The sequence below is a fragment of the Hemiscyllium ocellatum genome, chromosome 4 (genome assembly GCF_020745735.1).
Source record: "Hemiscyllium ocellatum isolate sHemOce1 chromosome 4, sHemOce1.pat.X.cur, whole genome shotgun sequence".
Classification (NCBI taxonomy): domain Eukaryota; kingdom Metazoa; phylum Chordata; class Chondrichthyes; order Orectolobiformes; family Hemiscylliidae; genus Hemiscyllium; species Hemiscyllium ocellatum.
This window is the reverse complement of record NC_083404.1, coordinates 99771240-99795367: the sequence shown is the minus strand read 5'-3', so window position 1 is coordinate 99795367 and position 24128 is coordinate 99771240. Positions and strand designations below refer to the sequence as shown.

General features: G+C 40.6%; 2 protein-coding genes across 3 annotated transcripts in view; one reads left to right on the top strand and one right to left on the bottom strand.

The window, feature by feature from the left end:
• LOC132815021 (RNA-binding protein 12-like) overlaps positions 1-24128 on the top strand; it is a 129019-nt gene that overhangs the window by 69030 nt on the left and 35861 nt on the right. The gene's annotated exons all lie outside the window — the stretch shown is intronic.
• cibar1 (CBY1 interacting BAR domain containing 1) overlaps positions 1-24128 on the bottom strand; it is a 66635-nt gene that overhangs the window by 40233 nt on the left and 2274 nt on the right. Inside the window, exons 2-3 of the mRNA XM_060824422.1 lie at positions 22138-22372; positions 18605-18673 (exon numbers count right to left, since the gene is read on the bottom strand). Of these exons, the coding sequence (XP_060680405.1) occupies positions 18605-18673; positions 22138-22372 (304 nt within the window). The remainder of the gene's footprint in view (positions 1-18604; positions 18674-22137; positions 22373-24128) is intronic.

Below are 24128 nucleotides of genomic sequence, written 5' to 3'. Positions count from 1 at the left end.
TGAATAGAAAAGCTTAACTCCAGAGGTGAGGCGAGCGTAACTGCATTTGACATCAAAGCAGTATCTGCTCATTTCAGTCAAAAGACAACACTGCAGTTGTTCCCCAAGATCGTGGCCTCGGCTCTACCTTCTTCAGCTACTCCATCAATGAATTCTGTCCGTTGTAAGGTCAGAAATGGGTTTGTTCAAAGATGTTTTACAAGGTTCAATAATATTCAATCAATTCTAAAATATTAAAGCAAAGCACTTGAACTGATACGCAGCAAGATCTGCACAATATCCAGGCTTGGGCTGATAAGTAGAAAGTACCATTCACAGCTCACAAATGCCAGGCAATGGCCATCTCAAACCAGAGATCTAACTAACTATTGCACCTTGACATTTAAGGGCTTTGGCATTATTGAATCTATCACTATCACTATCAATATGCTCTCTGCTTTCTTGGAAGTGTGCAGCTTCAACAATACTCAAGAAAGACAACACTATCCCAGACAAAACTGCTCACTTAATTGATACCCCATCCACCAACTTAACTATTCAATCCTTTCCACAGTCATAGTAGTGACAGGGTGTGAACCATGTTCAAGACACACTGCTGAAATTGACCAAGGTTCCTCCAGCAGCACCTTCCAAAACTGCAACCTCTTTAAATTAGAAGGTCAGGGGCATCAAATGCATGGGAAAAGGACCACCTGCAAGCTCTTCTCTAAGCCACTCCCCATCCTGCCTTTGAACTACATCACTGTACTTTTACTATCACCGGGAAAAATCCTGGAACTTCCTTCAGAACAGCAGTGTTGTGAAAATTTCTACACTCAAAGGACTGTAGTCGTTCATGAAGGCAGCTCACAACCACAGTCACCACAACATTTGGGCATGGACAGTAAATACTGGCCTGGCAAATGCTGCCTAGGTTCTGTTCAGAAAATATATTGAAGGGAGTAGACCAATCTTAATTTCTTGAATTAAACAAGCCTCAATTCAGACCTCCAGATCACATCATGAGAAATACTCCCATATTAGAAATTAGGATCTGATGCAAACAATCCAATAATAATAAAGTCCCTGATCCACTGGGTACTCCCAGACATTTCCCATCATATGGTCACATTGTTATCAATTTTTTGTACAAAACTAAAGCTGGTGTCAGAAAATCAAACTTCCTAAAATTTCACAGTATATTGAAGGGTCGAAAGATATGGTCAACAAAGTAATGTCAGAGCTCCATCTAGCAGCAGAATCAAGTAATGGAATAACATAATTATTGTATTAAGGTTGAATGCTACTACAGCCAAAAAGAATACTCACAGCTCTCAACAAGGATAAAGTGGAAAAACAAAATTATTCATCCAGTCCATGAAATCATGTCACAAGGCTAAAGTTAAATGACTCCACAACATGAACATATTTCAATAGCTGATTTGCAAACATTTCAAATGAGAATGCTGCTACGTTTTTTGACCAGTGCAGATAAAGATTCTGGGATTCTCTAAAGTGAGGAAACAAGTCCTTCAGCCCAATAAGTCCATACTGACCGATTCCCTACCCTATTATCCTACAGTTACCCCTGACTAATGCACCTAACCTACACATCCCTGAACACTATGGACAATTTAGCATGGGCAATTTAGCATGGCCAATTCACTTAACTTGCATATCTTTGGATTGTGAGACAAAACATGAGAACTCCCAGGAAACCCACGCAGACACAGGGAGAACGTGCAAACTCCACACAGTCGCCCAAATTGGAGTCAAACTCGTGACCCTGGTGCTGAGCGGCAGCAGTGCTAACCACTTTTATCAACATAGACTGGAATGGTCATAGTGTTAAGGGCTTAGATGGGGTGGAATTTGTTAAGTGTGTTCAGGAAAGTTTCCTTAAGCAGTATATAGAGGGTCCTACTCGGGAAGGGGCAAAATTCGACCTACTTTTGGGAAATAGGGCAGGGCAGGTGACTGAGGTGCCAGTCGGGTAGAACTCTGGGACCAGTGACCATAATTCTATTATTTTTAAAATAGTTTTGGAGAAGAACAAAACCGGCCCACAGATTGAAATTCTGAATTAGGGCAAGATGAATTCTGATAGAATTAGACAGGAGCTGGCAGGAGTTGACTGGTGTAGTTGCTTGCAGACAAAGGGACCCCCAGCATGTGGGAGGTATTTAAAAGTGTGATAGTTAGAGTTCAAGGTCTACATGTTCCTGTGAGGGTGAAGGGCAACATTGGCAGAAGTAGGGAACCCTGGATGACAAGAGATATTAAGGTTTTGACCAGAAAAAAAAGGGAGACACTGCTCAGATACAGGCTGCTGAGATCAAAGCAATCCCTGGAGGTATATAGGATAAACAGCAGTTTACTGAAGAAAATCAGGATGGCGAAAAGGAGGCACGAGATTGCTTTGACTGCGAAGATTAGGGTGAATCCAAAGAGATTCTTTAAATAAATATGTTAAAAGAAGAATAACTAGAAAGAGAATAGAACCCAAGCACCAAAGTAGACATGTATTTGTGGAATTGCAGGAAATGGGCGAGGACCTCAATGAATATTTCTTCTGTGTTTACCATGGAGAAAGATAAGACTTGGGAAGTTAGTGGTAATACCTTCGGGACAGCCCATATCACAGTGGAGAAAGCATTGGATGTATTAGAATGCATGAAAGTGGATAAATTTCTCTAACCTCCTGCAGGGATCTTGGGTATATCTGGTCCGGACCAAGAAGAAATTGCAGGGGGTCTGGCTGACATATCTACATCATCGTTAGCTATGGGTGACATCACGGAAGACTGGAGAGTTGTGAATGTTGTGCCCTTCAAGAAGGGCTGCAAAACAAAAACCTGGGAACTATCAACCAGTATGCCTAACATTCTGAGGGAGAAGATATACGTACATTTGGAAAGACTGGGTTTGAATAGGATTAGTCAGCATGGTTTTGTGAATGGGAGGTCATGGGTCACAAATTTGTTCTTTGATGAAGTTACCAGGAAAGTTGATAAAAAAAAAGGGTGGTTGATGTAGTCTATATGGATTTCAGAAAGGCCTTTGATAAGCTTCCACATGGTAGGATGTTCTGGAAGGTTAGATGACAATGGAATTCAGGGCAAGCTAGCAAACTGGATACAAAATTGGCTTGATAGTAGGAAGAAGATAATAATGGAAGAATGCTGGCTGGACTAATGGAGGCCTGTGACTAATGGAGTGCCTCAGGAGTCGGTGCTGGGCCCATTGCTGCTTGTTATTTTTAATCAATGATTTAGATGAGAAAGTACAAGGCACGATTAGTAAGTGTGCAGATGATACTAAAATAGGCGATATTGTGGATAGTGAGGAAGATTTCAGAAACTGCATCAGGATCTTGAACAGCTGAACTGAAATTCTATTCTCCAAACTTCAAGTTGATAATGAAAGAATAATTAGGAAACAATAGGTTTCAGAAACTGAATTAAGATCTTGATCAGATCTCCTTCCTATAGCTCTGGCAGCCACAATTCTTCTAATAAAAATCAAACCAGTTCAAAAGCAGTGCAAATTTTGGTTTCCTTTTGTTCCCCCCCTCCATATCTCTTGGCGCCAACCTGTCTGAGGCCCACTAATATTCAACCATCTGCCATCTATTTGACCATAATGCCTCTCCAGTGTTGAAATGTCTATCAAGTACTTTGAAAGCAGTCACCTGTAATTAATTTCCAGGTTTGACCTTAAACATACATCAGTTTGTTCTATTTCTAAAAAAACACACGGGCTGCTGCTCCCAGTCCAAAGATCACCTTTGGCTCTCAGTCACAGTTCCAAACCAAAAAAGTGATAAAAATAAAAATCATGAAGATCTGAATGACACTGAATTCCTCCACCAATCATTTCAACTACCAATTCCTCAAGTCATGAATGTGATGAAATACTCTTCATTTGCCAGAACTAGCATCACATGCAGCTCCAGCACCACTAAGAACCTCAATACATCAAAGTCAAAGCAGTCTGTACAGAAGCAGCAGTGTTTTCCATCTACAAGATATTCTGCAGCAGTTTACCAAGACTTCTTAGACAGCATCCTCCAAACCTGTGACCTCTATCAGCTAAAAGGACAATGGCAGCAGATTATGTGGGAGCATCATCACATGCAAGGCCTTCGCCATTCTCAGAGCCACACACCAATTGGATTGGGACCATATCACCATTCCTTTACTATAACTATGTCAAAATTCTGGATCTTATTTCTATAAAGAACAGTTCACTACTTACTAAATTTTTGGTTGTGGACTAAAAAGGAAAAAGGATTACTTAAAACTAAAAATTATGGCTAAATATTGTGGAAGGAATTGCTGCACTTTTAAAAACAAGTTACTGAACTCATTGTCTGTGGTGTTTACAATGCTGCTTTATTCAAGCAGTAGGGCGAAAATTTTGGACAGACTGAAATTTAGCTGGCAACAACGTCAACTCTCCCGCTCCTCGGATGTTGACTAACCTGCTCTGCTTTTCTAGTACCACACTTTTCAAAACAGATTGGTTTGTGCAAAAGAACATGGATGCCAATGATCATCAGCCTGATAAGAACTCAAATTGGTTACTGGGTAGGTGAACAGCGCAAGGTATGAAAGACACAAACAGAAGCCTTCAGCCTGCTGAAAAGACAGCTTGTGTATCTATATCTCTGCAATAAATATGCCCAAAGCAGTTTATTTTCTCCCATTAGTTGCTGCAAGCTGTTACTTTTAAACAAAAACTAAGAGACAATGTAGTTAATGTATCAATTGCCCGGTGTCTCCTACAAAGGAGTGAAACAACCTAGAGAAAGGACACTGAAGAACAAAGAATTCTGGCAAGCAAAAGGCACATCTCAACTAACCCTGCAGACTGGTGTGATTAAAACATCTGCCCCATTTTTTTTATATTCATCCATAAAAATCAACGTTATTTTGTCTGTCTTGTATTCCAAGTTTTAGAAAAGGGTTAAACATTTTAACGAGAAAGCTGTACGTTGACAGTTCACAGCTGTTTAGTTGTGGTCAGAATCTATTTATAATAAATAGCAGTTCTTAAGGAACTTGGTCAGTGTTTTTCATTAACTTGACTCCAACAAACAGGAAAAAAAATCAGAGATTTTGAGTGCTTTGATTCAATTAACTTTCGTAGCAATCTGAGAAGCAATGGGAAAGTCACCTGATCTGCCCCCAAATGCGTATATCACTTTGTAACAATAGTGGCTTAACTTACATCAGATGGTCTACACAAGTTCAAACGAATGCTCACCACCACCCTCTGCAGGGCAATTAGGAATGGGCCATAAGACCAAAAGAAATAGGAACATACTTAGGCTTTTTCGTACCTCAAGCCTGCTCCACCATTCAATTAGTTCACAGCTAATCTGACATTCCTCATATTCACTTTCCTGCCCTTTCCCCATTACCCTCAATTCCCCTATTGATCAAGAATCTATCTCAGCCTAAAATATACACAAGGACTTTTCCCCTACAGCTCTCTGGGCCATGATATTCCAAAGATTTACAACCCTCTGAGAAAAGAAACTCATCTTAGTCTCAGAATGAAGGGTTGCTAATTTAAGACTAATGTCCTCTGGTTACACACTCTCCCATGAGGGAGAAACATCATTTCAGCATTTACTCTGTCAAGCCCCTTAAGAATCCTATATGTGTCAATGAGGTCACCTCTCATTTTTAAATTCCAATGAATCCCAGCCTGTCTTTTAAAAATAAATATATTTATTAGCAATTTTTTTACTTTACAAACACAAAATTATCAAAAAATGCAATCAATAACAAATATCAGTGAGAAGCATAGTCTTCTTCTGGAGGAAATCCCTAACCTGCAGAAAAAAAGGTAAATATCTCTGCAACCTGTATTTGAGGTTCAGTTGCTCAAAAGACATCACAACTTCTCCCTCAAAACAAGTCTCCCAAAGTAGAAACTCCTCCCGCAGCCCATAGTTTGAACCCTGAGTCTATCATCCCTGGTCAGAACCCTGGCATGCCAACTATAGCCGTAAGTGGCGAAGTCTTGGATAAGCAACCCTCACTCTGATGTATTGCCCTCCATGCCTTGACTGTACTAATGATAATAGAGTTCCGGCAATAGTCCATAACTGTCCTCATCTTATCCATGAACAGATTAACAAGAGGGCACTTTGCCTGGGAGGCCTCGATATCCAGCCATATTGAGTTCGGATCGTTACCTACCCAATTGCAGACAAAGGATAGCAGGGAACTCAAATGATACCTCCTGATGTCTGGGAAATCAACTCCTCCCCCTCCATGAGGCAACTGCAATTTAGTAAGTTTGATGAGGGGCCGCCCACGATGCTAGACAAAGGAACCAAACCATCGGATAAGCTTCCATAGCGTTGACCTGTGAAACATTATAGGGAGCATACGCATGGGATAAAGCAAGCGAGGAAGAACATTCATCTTAATGAGAGATATTCAGCCCTGCCATGAAATTGGAAGAGCCTCCCATCGCTGGAGAACCCGCTTAATGTGTCGAGCAAGTGAGCAAAGTTAGTCCGAAATAACAGATCAAACTTGGGGGTAATAAAAATGCCGAGGTATCGGAACCTTGCCGGTGACCACTTAAAAGGCAACTTAGGGCCACCTTCAACTTCTGGCACATTCTCGAGGTTCCCCAAAGGCATAGCCTCCAATTTTGAAAAGTTAATCTTATATCCTTAAATAGCCCCAAATGAATTGATACATTGTATCAAATGGGGTACGGAGGTCATTGGATTTGATAAAAACAGAAGGACATCATCTGCATACAGTGTAATCTTGTGTGCCCTCTATCCCACTTCCGGAATGGACATGTGGACGTTCTGACCAATAGCCTTTGCCCACAGCTCTATCACCAACATAAACATCAATGGTGAGAGGAGGCAGCCTTGACAACTACCCCATCAATGCGAAGATTCCCAGACTTCACCCCGTTGGTGATGACCGCAGCCAGAGGGTGGCAATATAAAACCTCCACCCACCTAGTAAAACCCACACCCAACCCAAACTGTTCTAAGACATAAAAAAGATACGGCCATTCCACCCAGTCAAATGCTTTCTCTGCATTTAAAGAAATCACCAACCCCAAATCGATCACTGTTGACAAACTTTGACCATATTCAACAAACCTTCTAATATTATTAGAGGACCTAAGGCCCCTTATAAGGCCTATCTGAACCTCTTTAACAATATAGGGCAACACCTTTTCCAATCTCAGCGCCAGGATCTTAGACAGAATCTTGATATCTGAATTTAAGAGAGAGATGGGCCTGTATGAGGCACAATCCTCAGGAACCTTCCCCTTCTTAAGAAAGGAAATATTAGCTTCTCTCAAAAATGGTGGAATGCATTCATGTATCTAGAGTGATTGTACATCTCCAACATCGGCCCTGACAGAATCCCTATAAACTCCTTATAAAACTCACCCAGAAGACCATCATCAGGACCAGGCGCTTTCTCACTCTGAAGTTGCCTAGCTGCCTCCTGTATTTCCTGAACTGTCAAGCGGGCATTAAAGAAAGAGGCCTGTTCCAAGGTTACCCCTAGGAGGTCCAGGTTCTTAATAAAAGCCTCCATTTTAGCCCTCCTGTCCTTGCAACCCTCGGACCGATAAAATTCAGAGTAAAAACTCAGAAAAGCCTCATTAATCTTCTTAACATCATATGCAAAGACACCGGTGGTGTCTCTGATTGCAGTAATGGATTGGATGCATGCTTCCCTGGCCTATCGCCATACTTGAACAGCCTTTGTCTAGTAAAAACAAAGTTCTTTCTTTGCGTTTTGTGTCAGTATTGAATTCGAGGCAGCCTGGAGGGCTGTGATCCATTGTAGCTTTGTCACTAAAGGTCGCGCAAAATGCACCGCCTCGGTGGCTTTCAACTGCATCTCAAGTAGACGTGGCTGTTCCTCCTCCTCTCGGTTCCAGCTAGCCGAATAGGAAACAGGCAATCCCCTAGCGAAGGCCTTAGCAGTCTCCTATAGCATAGATGGACTACCAGCCGTGCCTGAGTTAATAGTCAAGAATTCCTGAAACTCCTTCAAAAAGTATTCCACAAATTTGAAATCCTTAAGGAGAAAAAGGGTCCAAACGCTAGTGCCTCAAACCTCGCCCCTCATTCTTGGCCGTGACTTCTCAATATACTGCCACGTGATCAAGCTATCTTCCCAATTTTACAACCCATAATTGAATCCAGAAGGGCCGAGGGAGCCAGGAAGAGATCAATTCTCGTGTGACATTTATGTGGTTTTGAAGAAAAGGTGAAATCCCTGCCAGTAGGGTGAAGACATCTCCAAATATCCACCAGCCCCAATTCCTTGCATGAGTCAGCCACCTGCTTGGCCTGCGAAGAAATAATTGGGGGCCCACTAGGCCTCCTATCCACTGTTGAATCCAAGAGACAATTAAAATTCCCCCCCCCCCCCCCCCCCCATTATAATGTGCCATGTTCCAAAGCTTAGAGAAAGCAATAATCAAAAATTTGAGGAGATTCTTCAGAGGACAGTATACATTTAAAATACCATATTCCTCTCCAGGTATCAGGGCTTTAAATGTCACAAACCATCTCTGCTCATTTTCCACCTGCTCTAATAATTTGAACGGAGATTATTCTGGATAAGTACTGCCACGCCCCTATTTTTAGTAGTAAAAGGTGAAAAGAATACCTGGTCATAAGCCCCCTGTTGTAACTTCAGGTGTTCGACATCATCAAGATGGATTTCCTGCAACAAAACGATATCAACCCTTTCCCTCTTAAGGCTAGAAAGCACTTCTTTCGCCTGTTAAAAGGAATGACTTCCCTTGATGTTCCAGGAGCACCATTTAATAAGATACTTAGCCATGTCGCCTCTCAGAGACCCTTGAACCCTGCTTACAAAGCGCCAAGCACAATAAAGACTCAAGTGTCGAAGAATTACGTGTACAAAAACTACTCTATTATAATTACAAACAACTATTACTACCAAAAAAACCCAAGAAAACCAACTCTAAATGACTGGAAGGCTCGTCACCCTGCCCATAGGGGGGCACTCATCCTACCCATCCCCTCCTTCAGAGCTCCTTCAAACCCGGACTGTGTCCCAGCCTTAGGCCAGAAAAAAAAGATGATCCTTAAATCAACAGAAGAAAAGATAGTCATAATGAGTACTCCACCCATCCCTGGCTTCAAATAAAAAAAGGGGGAGACAACTAAGAACATCTACAAAATTTTCCATTCTAAAATCCAGTTATATAGGAAAAAGGAACTTATTCCAAGTTTTATTTCTCTTTTCCAAAAAAGAAACTATTAGAGAGAAAGAAAGGAATTAAAAGGAAGGAAGGGAAAACATGGGGAAAGAAGGAAAAGAGGATGAACATTAACCGTATTCTTCAGGCCAGTCAGTCTATTTTAAAGTGTCTACAAAGTTTTTAGCTTTATTCACTGAGTCAAATGTACAAACTGAGTCCTCATGGCTGAAAGGGAGCACTGTGGGGTATCTCATGGAGTACTGGATGCCTCTTTAGAATTAAAACTGCTGAGAAATCCTGAAAAACATGATTTTTGACCCCTTGTACAGCAGTGCTTGTGGATCATTTCCCAATAACTGGAGGCTTCTATGACTTTTTTCTTGTCCTTAAACGAGTCGAAGGGCACTAGGACCGGGCAGGGGCATTACAACAGCCCTGACCTAAGCCCTTCCAAGCCGCAGCCTGCTGGACTCGATGTGAAGGCCCAAAAACTTCAGCAGCCAGTTTTCAAAGAAGCTGACTGGCTGCTCACCTTCAGGGAGCCCGACAATTTGGAGATTTATCCTCCAACCTCTATTTTCAAGGTTGTCGATATGGTCTTGCAAGGCTCGCAGCTCTCGCTCCAGCACCTGGATCCGACTGGATGAGGACTCCATCGCAACTTTCGAAATCTTAGCTCAGCCCTCCACCTCCTCCAGCCGCTCCCAGAGGCTCTGGATCTCCTGCTCATGCTTCTGTAGCATGGACGTGATAGGTTGGACCTGGGCACGAATCTCCCTACTGATCTCCTCAGTCGCAGTCCCCAAGTCTGTCTATTGCTGCAGCCAATTCCTGTGAGTCTGTCAGATCCCCGGGGTGGTTCAGGAGAGGCTACTGCTGCTGCTGTGGTCTCTGGTATGCCTGGTGCTGCAGGGGAGTGTCCTCCCTGCTGCTGTTTGCTCACTCCTTTTCCCTTTGGCATCCTTCCCACTCCTTAAAATTAACAAATAGGTGTTCTGTAAGGTTTTAAACAAATAATTCAACCACACCAGGTATGGCAAAAAGCACCAGTATGCCTTGGCTGTTAGGCAGAGCTCCCACAACAGTTCTACAGAATCACCATCATCTTGCAGAGTCCATCCCAACCGGTTTAATATTTGCTCATAAAACAATCCCTCCTTCCTGCAGATCATCAGAGAGAAAACCTTCCCCAAAATGCCTCCGTTGAAATAATATTTTCTTAAATAAGGGGGTCCAAAACTGCATAGTATAGAGGAACCTTGATTATCCGAAAATCAGATGGAGATCTCAAGGTCCCAATAGAAACATCACATCAAAGACGTGATTAAACAGGCACCATCTCCAAATGATTGACCTAACGCCCTCTCTCTTCCCACACTTCCCTTGAGTTTTACAGAGGGGTGCACCCTAAGCTCCCATAATTAGTGTTCTATTCTTTTTAGATGCTCCTATTATTTGTTGCTTTATAGCCTTTCCTACAGATTAGCAACTGTTTAGGCGTCTATACAATACTCCGACCAATAATTTCTTTCCCTTGCTTTTTTTAAAGCCTCCGCCCAAATGGACTCCACGTAGTTCGAGCGGAGATAAGTCTCTCACAACTGTCCTCGTTTCTTCTCTAATTAACAGTGCTACCCTACCACCTTTGCCATCTCTCCTTGGGCACCAAATTTAGGCGTTGCTAGTGACAGTCCCAACACATGAACAAAGGTACAGTTACATAAAATAATAAAGATTAAGGCTAATAAAAAAATCAAGATCTAGAGGGTTTGCTCCAATGGTAGAGATCTGATGCAAGTTCAATTAGCATTGAAAAGGTGATGGTGAGCTGCCTTCTTGAGCTGTCACAGTACATTTGATATTAGTAGACCCACAATATCTTTAGGGGGGATTTCTAAGATTTTGACTTAATGACACTGAAGGAACAACGACATATTTTTAAGTCTGGATGCAGAGTGGTTTAGAAGGCAACTTATAGGTGGTGGTATTCCCATGTATCTGCTACACTTGTCCTTCTTGATTTAGCAGTTGAGAGTTCAAAAGGTGTTGAATTTCTGCAGTGCATCTTGCAGATGGTACACACTGCTCCTACTGAGCATCAGTGTTTGAGGCAGTAGACGTTATGGATGTGGTGTCAATCAAGCTATCCTCAATGGCATCAAGCTTCTCGTGTAATGTTGAAGCTACACTCATCCAAACAAAAGGAGAGTTTTCAATCACATTCCTGACTTGTGCTTATAGATAACGTGCAGACTTTGGAAAATCAGGAGACACATTATTTGCTGCAAGATTCCAAGTGTCTAACGTGCTCTCGTAGCCACAGAAGGAATACAACTAGCCCAGTTTAATGGTAACTATCAGAATGTTAAAGTGAGGTGTTCAATGATATCAAGGGCAATGGTTGAATTGTCTTTTGTGGGGGATGGCCATTGCCCAATACTTTTGTGGAGCAAATGTTACTTGCAACTTGCCAGCCAGATTAAAAAAATTATTGGACTCTTTGCAGTTATCAAGTAGGGAACATCCCCACTTCTGACCTCATGATACAGGGAAGGTCATTGTTAATGCAACTGAAGATGGCTGGGCCATAGGCACTATCCTGAAGAAATCTGCCAGAAATGTCACTGAGTTGATGTAGAGTCAGAGTCCTATAGCATGGAAACAGGCCCATCAGACCAACTCATCTGTACAGACAAGGTTTCCTTAATTGAACTAGTCCCATTTGCCTCAGTTTGGCTCACATCCCTCCAAACATTTCCTATCCTTTCCTATGTCTTTCAAATGTTATAAAGGCACCTACCTCTACCACTTCTTCTGGAAGCTCATTCCATATACACCACCCTGTGTAGAAAGGTGCCCCTCAAGGTCTCTTAAGTCTTTCCTCTCTCACCTTAAATCTATGTTCTATAATTTTGGACCCCGCTATCCTGGGGAGAAGACCTTGGCTATCCACCTTATGTCCCTCATGATTTTATGAGCCTCCTATGTTCCAGCAAAAAGAAAACCCAGCCTATTCAGCCTCTCCTTATAACTCAAATCTCCCAGTGTGGGTAACATCCAAAGTCTTTTATTTTTAATTTTTACTCAGAGGATAGTGAATCTTTGGAACTCCCAGGTCTCCCAGAGGGCTGTGGGTTGAGATTGATACATTTCTGATTTTCACTGGCATTAAACGTTAAGGGATACTGAAGGTACAAATCATCTAAGAGTTTGATCAGGCTTGGCTGGCTGAGAGGCAATGTCTTAATTCTATAAACTTTCCTTTTGATTATACTCAACAACTAGGCATCTGTATTGGTAGAGAATTCCAAAGTTTAGAACCCTTTGAGTGGAGTCATTTCTCATCTCAAATCCTGAATGGTTGACATTTTTTCTGAAATGTATGTTTTAGGTTTCCTAATAAGGGATGCTTTCAGTATCCACCTTGTCAAGCCCCCTAAGAATTGTATGTTTCAATTAGATCACATGTCATTCGTCTCAACTCTACAGAAAATAGGCCTAGTCTCCATAATCACCCCTTATAAAATAATCCCTTTAACACAGAAATCAGTCCAGTGAAAATATATTGCTCTCTCAGGGAGAAGTAGGTTCTTCCTTGAAGATTAAACCATACATGGAATTCTTGGTGTGACATTACTAATACCTTACATAATAGTTGAAACACTTCTTTACTCATACGTTTGTGATAAAAGCTCACATACAGTTTCATTTGCCTCCCCAAAGGCTTCTGATACATTCAGGTTACCTTTGAGTTTCATGTGCAAGGACACACATGTTCCTTTGAATACAAACATTTATTAGATGCTCACCATTCAAGTGTATTTTGCTCTTATTTTTCCAAATGAAGTGGGTAACTTCACATCTTTCCTCATTGTATTGCACTTGTTATGTTCTTACTCACTTACACAATATATCATTGGGCGGCACGGTGGCACAGTGGTTAGCACTGCTGCCTCACAGCGCCTGAGACCCGAGTTCATTTCCCGACTCAGGCGACTGACTGTGTGGAGTTTGCACGTTCTCCCCGTGTCTGCGTGGGTTTCCTCCGGGTGCTCCGGTTTCCTCCCACACTCCAAAGATGTGCGGGTCAGGTGAATTGGCCATGCTAAATTGCCCGTAGTGTTAGGTAAGGGGTAATGTAGGGGTATGGGTGGGTTGCGCTTCGGCGGGTCGGTGTGGACTTGTTGGGCCAAAGGGCCTGTTTCCACACTAAGTAATCTAATCTAATCTAATCATATGCTTCTGCAGCCTCACAGCATCCTTCTCACTGCGCAGATTTCCACCAAACTTTTTATGTTTCGAGATTTGTAAGGGAGTGAAAGGGTATAAGGGTGGATGGAAAAGTAAAGTTGAGGCTACGAAAAGATCAACCACAACCTTATCCAAATTTGAATGTACAGATACAAATGAGACAAAACAGTCATTCCGCTCTTTAATTTGTTCTGTCATTTGATGTATCACACTCAGTTCCCTGGTACAAATCATCAATAAAGAAGAGAAAACTAGCTGAGGATAAAACGGTGTTCCTTGCAATATCCCATTAGTTTCTTCCTACCTATTCAAAAAAAAATCCCACTTATTCTCTTTCTTAAACCGATTCTTAATTCACTCATGGGATGTGAGGAATACTGGCTGGGTAATTTTTTTTGCATTTCCCTATGTTTTGAAAAAGGTGTTTGGCGTAAGTACAGCCACAATGTCATTAGGGACGTAGTTCCAGGAATTTGACCTAATGATACTGAAGACAAAGCACTATATTTCCATGTCAGGATGGAGAGTGGCATAATATAAACTGATAATCCTATAGTCCCAATTTAACTAATAATTTTCTTTTTTGAAAATATAAATACACAACATTCACTGAATTCCCCCTTTCCTATCTTCAATGTTACATCCTTAAAAAATTCCCAATAGATTAGTCGAACATGATTTCCTGTACATAAAGTATGTGTTGTCAATGCTTGATCATAAAAGTGTTCTGTTTTCAACTACCTAAACTTTGACTCTTAAATTTTCTTCAATGCTGAGGTTAGGTGAACTGGCCTATGATTTTTCTCTTCCTCCTTTGTTAAATTGTAGAATTATGTTTGTAACCTTCTAAATCCTTGGAAAATGTAATTAAACCCAAGGAATTTTGAAAGAACAAAATCAATGTATGCACTATCCCTGCAGTTACTTATTTCAAAAATACTTTTAAAAAATACTGGATGTTAAAGGACATTTTAAGTGCAAGATATATTAGCCAATTCTCTGCAGGTCAAAGAGTAAAAGATTGGAATAAAGTAATTTGTTGATCCTTTGCTAATATGAAGTAACAGTACTGATTGAAAGAAAACATACAAGCTGAAGTGAATTTTAGAAATGCTCATTTCAGTTCCTACAACCTCAAATTTCAAAAATAGATTATCAGTATTGTGTTAAAACGATAAAATATTAGTAATTGCACATAAAAAAAATTGACTCCTTTTAAGAACAGGAAGTAATTCTTTGGCAATCTAAATCATCACTAGGTTTTTCAATTATTGTGTTTGTGGAAATGGTGTAAGAATCTACTTCAAATAAAAAAAAGAACTTCAAAGAACTGTGAATACAAGATATCAGAAACAAAAGGAGTAATTGCTGGAAAAACTCAGTGGGTCTGGCAGCATTTGCTGAGAGAATACAAGTTAATGTTTCAGGTCCAGTGGCCTTCTTCAGAACTGATTGTAACTAGGAAAAGAATGGTATATCTGCCAGAGAAGAGGTAAGGGGACGTGGAAGGAGTCTCTATCCAACTGATTTTCTTTTTCTCTCGGGTGTCAATCTCCAAATATCACCTACCCCTTGTTGAAGCAAGTGTTAAGTGGGTTAGAGTTTTAACTAAGAGTTATATGTTGTTAGTTCACAATCTATATGGATTTCAGTAAGGTCATTGATCAGGGTTCACATGTAGGCTGCTCTGGAAGGTGAGCTCACATGGAATCCATGGCGAGCTGGCAAATTGGATACAAACTGGCTTGATGACAGGAAGCAGAGAATAATAGCAGAAGGATGCTCGTCAGACTGGAGGCCTGTGACTAATGGAGTGCCTCAGGGATTGGTGCTGGGCCCATTACTGTTTGTTAACTAATTTTTGATTTGGATGAGAATGTACAAGGCATGATTAATAAGTTTGTAGATGACACTAAAATAGGTGGGATCATGGACACTGAGGAAGGATAACGAGAGTCCAGAGACAGTATATTCCTGTCAGGGTGAAAGAAAGGCTGGTAGGTGTAGGGAATGCTGGATAACTAAAGAAATTGAGGGTTTGGTTAAGAAAGAGAAGGAAGCATATGTCGAATGAATCCTTAGAGTATAAAGGCAGTAGGAATATACTTAAGAGGGAAATCAGGAGGGCACATGAGATAGTTTTGGCAAATAGAGTTTAAGGAGAATCCAAAGGGTTTTTACAAATACATTAAGGACAAAAGGATAACTAGGGAGGGAATAGGGCCCCTCAATGATCAGCAAGGCAGCCTTTGTGTGAAGCCGCAGGAAATGGGGCAAGATACTAAAATGAGTATTTTGCATCGGTTGTTACTGTGGAAAGGCCATGGAAGATATAGAATGTAGGGAAATAGATGGCGACATCTTGAAAAGTGTCCATATTACAGGAGAGGAAGTGATGGATGCCTTGAAACACATAGAAGTAGATAAATCCCCAGGATCTGATCAGGTGTACCCTGGACCTCTGTGGGAAGCTCGGGAAGTGATTGCTAGGCCCCTTGCTGAGATATCATCAATAGTCACAGGTGAGGTGCCGGAAGACTGGAGGTTGACTGACCTGGTGCCACTGTTTAAGAAGGGTGGTAAGAACAAGCAGAGAACTATAGACCAATGAACCTGACATTGGTGGTGGGCAAGTTGTTGGAGGGAGTCCTGAGGGACAGGATGTACATGTATTTGGAAAGGCAAGAACTGATTAGGGATAGTCAACATGGCTTTGTGCATGGGAAGTCATGTCTCACAAACATGATTGAGTTTTTTTGAAGTAGTAACAAAGAGGGCAGAGCAATGGACGTGATCTATGTAGACTTCAGTAAGGCATTCGACAAGGTTCCCCATGGGAGACTGGTTAGCAACGTTAGAGCGAATGAAATACAGGAGAACTAGCCATTTGGATGCAGAACTGGCTCAAAGGTAGAAGACAGAGGGTGGTGGTGGAGGGTTGTCTTTCAAACTGGAGGCCTGTGACCAGTGGAGTGCCACAAGGGTCGGTGCTGGGTCCACTACGTTTCATCACTTATAAGTGATTTGAATGTGTGTATAAGAGGTGTAGTTAGCAAGTTTGCAGATGACACCAAAATTGGAGGTATAGTGGACAGTGAAGGAGGTTACCTCAGATTACAACAGGATCTTGATCAGATGGGCCAATGGGCTGAGAAATGAAAGATGGAGTTTAAAATTAGATAAATGTGAGCTGCTGCATTTTGGGAAAGTAAATACTTGCAGGATTTATACACTTAAATGGTAAGGTCCTAGGTAGTGTTGCTCAACAAAGAGACTTTGGCGTGCAGGTTCATAGCTCCTTGAAAGTATGTAGATAGATTGTTAGGATAGTGAAGGCAGCATTTGGTTTACTTTCCTTTATTGGTCAGACTATAGAGTACAGGAGTTGGGAGGTCATGTTGAGGTCATTGGTTAGGCCACTGTTGGAATATTGCTTTCAATTCCAGTCTCCTCCCTATTGGAATGACATTGTGAAACTTGAAAGGGTTCAGAAAAGATTTACAAGGATGTTACCAAGGCTGGAGGAATTGAGCTATAGGGAGAGGTTGAATAGGCGGTTTTCCCTAGAGCTTCGGAGTTGGAGGGGTGACCTTACAGAGATTTATAGAATCATAAGAGGGATGGATTAGATAAATAGAAAATGGCTCTTCCCTGGGTTGGGGGAGTCCAGAACTAGAGGACATGGATTGAGAGGAAAGATACAAAAGAGACCAAAGGGGCAACTTTTTCACAGAGGGTGGTACATGTACGCAATCAGCTGCCAGAGGAAGTGGTGGAGGCTAGTACGATTGCAACATTTAAAAGGCATCTGGATGGGTATGTGAATAGGAAGGATTGAGGGATATGGGCCGGTGCTGGCAGGTGGGACTTGATTGGGTTGGCATGAACGAATTGGACCGAAGGGTGTTTCCATGCTGTACATCTCTATGATTCGAACAGAAATTGCAGCAAAATCCGAATCACCTGGAGAAGTGGGCTGAGAAATGGCAAGTGGAGTTTAATATAAAAAAGTGTAAGGTCTTGCATTTTGTAAAGTCAAATCAAGGTAGGTGCTTCATGGTGAATGATAGGGCCTTAAGGAATGTAGGGTAAACAGAGGGATTTTAGAGTTCAGGTTCACAGTTCTCTAAAAGTGGAGTCACAGGTAGATAGGGCATTGAAGAAGGCTTTGACACACTGACTTTCAGTTAGGGCACTGAGTACAGAAGTTGGGAAGTTATGTTATAGGACATTGGGTGAGGCTGCACCTGGGAGTATTGTGTCCCGTTTATGTCACCTTGCTTTCAGAAGAATGTTATTAAACTGCAAAGAGTGCAGAAGAAATTTACAAGGATATTGCCAGGATTTAATGATCTAAGCTATAAGGGGAGGTTGGACAAGTTAGCATGTTTTTCTTTAGAGTGTAGGAGACTGAAGTGGGATCTTAAAGAAGAGTATAAGATCATGAGAGACATGGAAAGTGTGAATGCATTCAGTCTTTTTGCCAGGGTTGGGGATTCGAGGACTGGAGGGCATTAGTAAAGTTAAAGGGAAAAGGATAAAAGGGAACCTGAGGGGCAACATGGTACCCACATGGAATGAGCAGCTAGTGAAAATGGTTGAGGTAGGTACATTAACAATGTTTAAAAAAGGTATTTGGACAAATACATGGATAGGAAGGGATTAGAAGGATATGGGCCAAATGCAGGAAATGGCATTAGCACGGACAGATATTTTGGTTGGCATGGACCAGTTTGGGCCGAAGGCCCGTCTCCATGCTGTAGAACTCAATGACTCTATAATTATTTAATTGTAGCTAGAATCTGTTTCTTACAGATAAATAGTCATCCTTATTGAGTACAGAAACCTGTTCCATGCTGTCATTTTGGGATTAAAACACAGTTAAATTGTATTTACTTTTATAAGAGCTTAAATTTTTGGACAACTATGGGAATGGCAATGCTTGATTTCAAATGTGATACCCCAGTGAGATATGAAAGTTTATGAATCTTAAATACAGGGAATGAAATGTTTAAGCATTTATATTACAAAATATTAGAACTTCATATGCTCTATGTTTAAAACATCCATATTATTACATAATTTTTCATAAATATGAAGTCTAATAATTCCTTATGCACACTGAACATACCTTTTTCAACTTGGTTATGGAACCATATTTCTTCAAAGGTTCTACAACTTTAGCTTCTAGTCTTTCAACCTATGCAACCAAAAGGCAAATTGTAAACAGATTAAGAATCAGAGTCATACAGCATAGAAACAGGATCTTCAGCCCACCATATTTATGCCAATATACAAACATTATACTACACAAATCTCATTTATTTGCATATAGTCCATTGTCTACTGTGCCTCAGCATTTTAAGTACTCACCTAGATTCTTAAAATGTTGCACGAGTATCCGCCTCAACAAACCCCTCAGGCAGCACATTCCGTACGTTACCATGAAAGTTTTTTTCCAGATCTCCTCTAAACCACTTGTTTCTCACCTTGAACTTATGTGCTCTGGTCTCAGATACACCTGCCATGGGGAAAGAGATTATCATGATCTACTCTATCCCTGCCTTTCAATTTTGTAAACCTCAATCAAGTTCCATCTCACTCCTCTGCTCCAAAGAAAATAAACCCAGCCTATCCAGTTTCTCTATCTTTTCCTGAAACTTTTCACCCCACGAACAATCTCCTCTGCACTCTCTCCATGGCAAGCAGAACTGAAATTTGCTTTCTAACTTGATGTAATGTGACTGATTTGTTTAATTAGGGCATTAAAAATTACATAGATAAAAATTGCACTTAAAAGAATTTATTCCCACTGACAACTCAAGGAAGTGGATGTGAGCCCAAAGTATGTTGGCTAGGCATTTTAGAGGCTGCTGCACGAATGGATGAATTTTATTCTTTTTTACAATCAGAATTCAAAGAGTCACTTTTACTCATTACATGAAAGCAGCTAATGGCAAATGTAATATTTTACTGCCACCAACTATACTTGTATATAGAAATGGCCAGAACTGGCAATGGACCTTTTGTGGGTCTACCTGGTGTGTATTCAGAACAATGACTGCCACATTGACTTTGTAAGCAAAAATACAGCATATCTAGTATGCCATGCTGTTCTAAAGCCAATTTATGATACAAATGCACAGATATATTCACTCAGACTAGGTAAAAGTGAGGACTGCAGATTGGAGCCGATAGCGTGGTGCTGGAAAGGCACAGCAGGTCAAGCAGCATCCGAGGAATCAGGCAGCATCATTCCTGATGAAGGGATTTTTGCTCAATATGTCAATACTCCGCTCTTTGGATGCTGCCTGACGTGCTGTGCTGTGCTTTGCCAGCACCACACTATCCCCATATTTACTCAGGTCAGAGTTCATTTTATGGCTCACAAGTACATATGCCACCTCTCCCTGAACACTACATCTTATCCGAAAATGGGGAAATTCCAAGACGGCGAATTTTGAAGTGCCATGGAGTCGTTTACTGCATATTTGGCTAACCAAGATGGGTGCCTCAGTTAATTGCTTCGCGTGGAAGATAACACTTGCAAAGATGAAGTACTCCATTAGTACCTGAAATGTTAGGCTGGATTTTGTACTCAAGTCTCAGGTATGGACCTTAATACTCTCAATCTTACTCTATCAACTGTCATAACTGGAGAAAGCAGAATAGTAGGACACACATTGAAAAAAGGTAAACCTAAATAAAGAGAAAGGAATTAAATGTTTAACATGAGGCATATTCAAAAATAAAAAAAAATCATTGAATTGTTTGGTAATTTATACATTCAGTATTGTTGGAAAAAGGCAATGTTGTCAAAGTTTTTCCATCTTGCACTCATCTGGAAAATGTGCAAGAATACCAACCTTTACATTGTATGATTGGTTGGCAAATAGAATCAGATTGATACATTCTCCATGACACTGGCTGTACCAGAGTTAACTTGCCAACCAATCAATATTCTCTTCTCACACAGCAACTCTCATTCGGTTAATTTTCCTCTAAAACAGAGATCCTTGCAAATGGTTGAGGAGTCCAAAACACAAATTTTAATAAAATGTTTTCTTTTTTTGTCCAACAATAGTCAGTCATCGCTCTCCATTTGTGGGAAGAGATCAAATTAGAGGCTTATAAAGATAAAATACAAATAGATTTTTAAAAAAAGGGACATTCTAGAGAAATATCTTTAATAAAAATAAAAGAGTTAAAAGAATGCAGAACTCTCAACCTATAGGAATATTTGAAGCAATTAACATTGATGTGTTTCAGGTCATCTTAGATAAATGCATGCAAGGGTTAGATAAAGATGGTTCGTGGAAAACGCATATTAAGCAGAAGACCAGTTAAATCTGTTGCGGCAAATTGGCTGTTGTTTCTGAGCACTAAGTTATGTCTGTATTTTTAAATCTAGGATCCTTAAATAATTTCTGGATTTCATCATGCAAATAATTAGAATTTTAAAATTCCATTAAATGTTTTCAAAGACAAAACTTCCAATTAATCAGCATCTAAGTGTTTGAAAATGACCTCAGGTCAATAGTGTAAAAAAACAGAAGTATAGCCCAAATTGTTTAGTTGCACCCCTCTTCTTGATTAGGTACAGCAGAAGTTTGCTGGTGGACAACATTCTTTTTTGATTTTAGCACAAATTAGAGAATCAAAGTAGTTACAGCATAAAAAAAATGTAATTTGAACTCTTTTGCCATTGCTTGCTCTCCAAATGAACAATTTACCTAATGCCACTCCTTTGCCCTCTCCCCAGTGCCCTACATAAATTTTCCTTTTCAGATAATAATCCAACTCCTCAAGTGCATTAATTGAAATCTGCCTACAGTCTACACATTCCAGATACGGACAGCACAGTGGCACACACCAGGGACCCGGGTTCAATTCCCGCCGTGGGTTTCCTCCGGGTGCTCCGATTTCCTCCTACAGTTCAAATATGTTCAGGTTAAGTGAATTGGCCATGCTAAATTGCCCGTAGTGTTAGGTGAAGGGGTAAATATAGTGGAATGGGTCTGGGTGGGTTGCTCTTCGGAGGGTTGGTGTGGAGTTGTTGGGCCGAAGGGCCTGCATCCACACTAAGTAATCTAATCTAATTATAACCTCTTGCTATTGTCATTGCTTCCTTCCTAAAGTGTGAAACTAGATGTAGTTCTCCAGTTGAGGCCACACCATCATTCAATACAAAACTTAATAATATAAAATTTATTTTTGTATACGATATGACTGTCAGTAATAAAATATTTTCATAACTGTATCCTCTCAACCTTCCCTGACACCTTCAATGATTGTGTGTAAATACACAGGTCCCTCTCCTCCTGCACTCCTTTTAGAACATCTCTCATCGCTTACTGCCAACATGAATTACTTCACAACTCTAACTTCAGATGAATACTGGCCATTGTCCCAATTTCAACTTCCATTGTTGGAATCCTTCTGCTTTGGAGGGGGACTGATAATTGATGTTGAATAACAGCTGTTGCTTCATAGATAAAGCAAAAGATTTTAAAATATCTAGTAGTTTAAAAAAAGTGACTTAATTCCATTATAGCAAACTTTATGCAGATCAAAATCAGGTGTTAAAAGACAGTGTTGTAACATGTATACCAATAAATGCAAAAATGTTGAGAATGCATTTAGCAAATATTTTCAGTAACTCACCTCTGCATGTCGATAATCTTGAATTAAAGCAAAGTGATCTGCAAAGCTACTTAGACCATATTTTACATTAGGAGTTTCTGTTTCAGAGTACTCTCGGAGTTCTTTAACCAGGAGGTCAGACTTATCACGTAGTCTTGCAGTTTTCCTTACATAGGCTGCAAATAAGGTGCAGATCTCACCAAAGTGCTTTTCCACATTTACAACAGTGCTCTGAATATATTTTATTTGACTGTCTCTGGAAAAGATAGAAAAAAGTTTTACTTTTAGAAAGTGCAGAATGATGAGTGTTTTAGGAGATAAAAATTGTCATAGAGGATCTTTTCCATGCCTTGTTAGATGTTGCGATTAGTAATTGTGATGGCAACCTTGCTTTTTCTTTTAGCAGTGTTGCAGAAATCCAGATAGTTGACAAGCGTGACAAATTCATGAACTGCAGTGGGGATAATTCAGGAGAAAGTGAATCAGATGTCTCTTGCTCAACTTTATCTATTGTCTACCCCATCAGCAAGTTAGTTTTGTAGGGATCAAACTTTTCATACTACATCATTTAGCTTCAAGTCATCAATGAAGCTAAAATACTTTGGCTTGAATTCTGCAGGGTTCCTTTGCTGTTCTAATGTTGGAAGATGTGGAGAAGATGGTGCCGGTGCCAATAGCTGATATTAGCCATTTCTTCATATTGATGTTGACTGCACAACTTAGATGACCACAGAAAATTCCAGCACAGAGGAACATGGGGTTCCTCGTGCAGAAATCACAAAAAGCTAGCATAAAGTAGAATGGGTGAAAGGGAAGGCAAACTGAATGTGAGTCTTTTCTTCAAAGAAACTGGAGTATAAAAAGACAAGAGGGAAATCTTGCTAAAATCATACAAGGTCACACCTAGAATACTGTGAAATGTTTTGGTCCCGTATCCAAGCAAAGATATGTTGGCACAGGAGACAGTCCAAAGAAGCTTCAGTAGGTCGATCCCAGGTACTCATTAGAGTTTACAGGAATAAAAGATTACCTTGCTGAAGCATACATTCTCTTAAGGGTTAGAGATTGTTTCCCTTTTGGTAGAGTTTAGGACAAAAGGGCATAATCTCAAAGTAAGGGGTTGCCCAAAGAGGAGGATTTTCTTCTCTCAGTGTGGAATCAATTTGTGGAATTCTTCACTGCAAAAAGCTATAGAAATTGTATAGTCAAGGCTGAATTAGAAAGATTTTCAGTTATTAAATGGAAATCAATGACTGTGGGGAAGAGTCAGGAAAGTGGAATGAGGATTGTTTGATCAGTCATGATCCCATTGAACTACAGCAGACTTAATGGCTGAATGGTTTACTTTTTGCTCTTATGTGTTATGGTCTCATTATCTTAGGACCTCCAACTTTTCCTGTGCAATTCAAAGTGAAGTCTGTTGGCACCCAGAGGTGGGGACTTTTTTTTAAAAACAAAGGGCTCCAAATACGTGTTAAAAGTTTCAAGTTCCCAAACAGGAATCTTGTCTTCCACACGATCCATCTATACTCCCACAACCACTCAGAATAGCTGGGCCTCTGAGCCTAAGTCAGGGTTGGATGATCCTGAGAAGTTGGGGAGTTGGCAATTGGAAGACCTTGGCCGAAGTATACCAGAGTCTTTGACCATAACTAAAATGGTCCCTTCAGTGTGGATTGGTGACACTTCTGAGACTCTGCTTTCCTCACCCTCACTAAGGTTCAGAAATTCGAGTTTTCTAAATGTTTTTACACTTCTGGAAGGTAATGATTCAAGTCATAAACATAAAATCTGCACTCCCTTCCCACTCTCCACCCCATCCTCTTTAAATGAGGAAAGGGATCACAAGATAAAAAGGAGCAGAAGTAGATCATTTATCCCATTGCGTCTGCTCTGCCATTTGATGACAGCAGAGGTGATTCGATAATCCTAACTCCACTTTCTTGCCTTTTCCTCATAAACCTTGATTTTCTCCCCAATTAAAAGTCTACACTTTGAATCTACTTAATGAC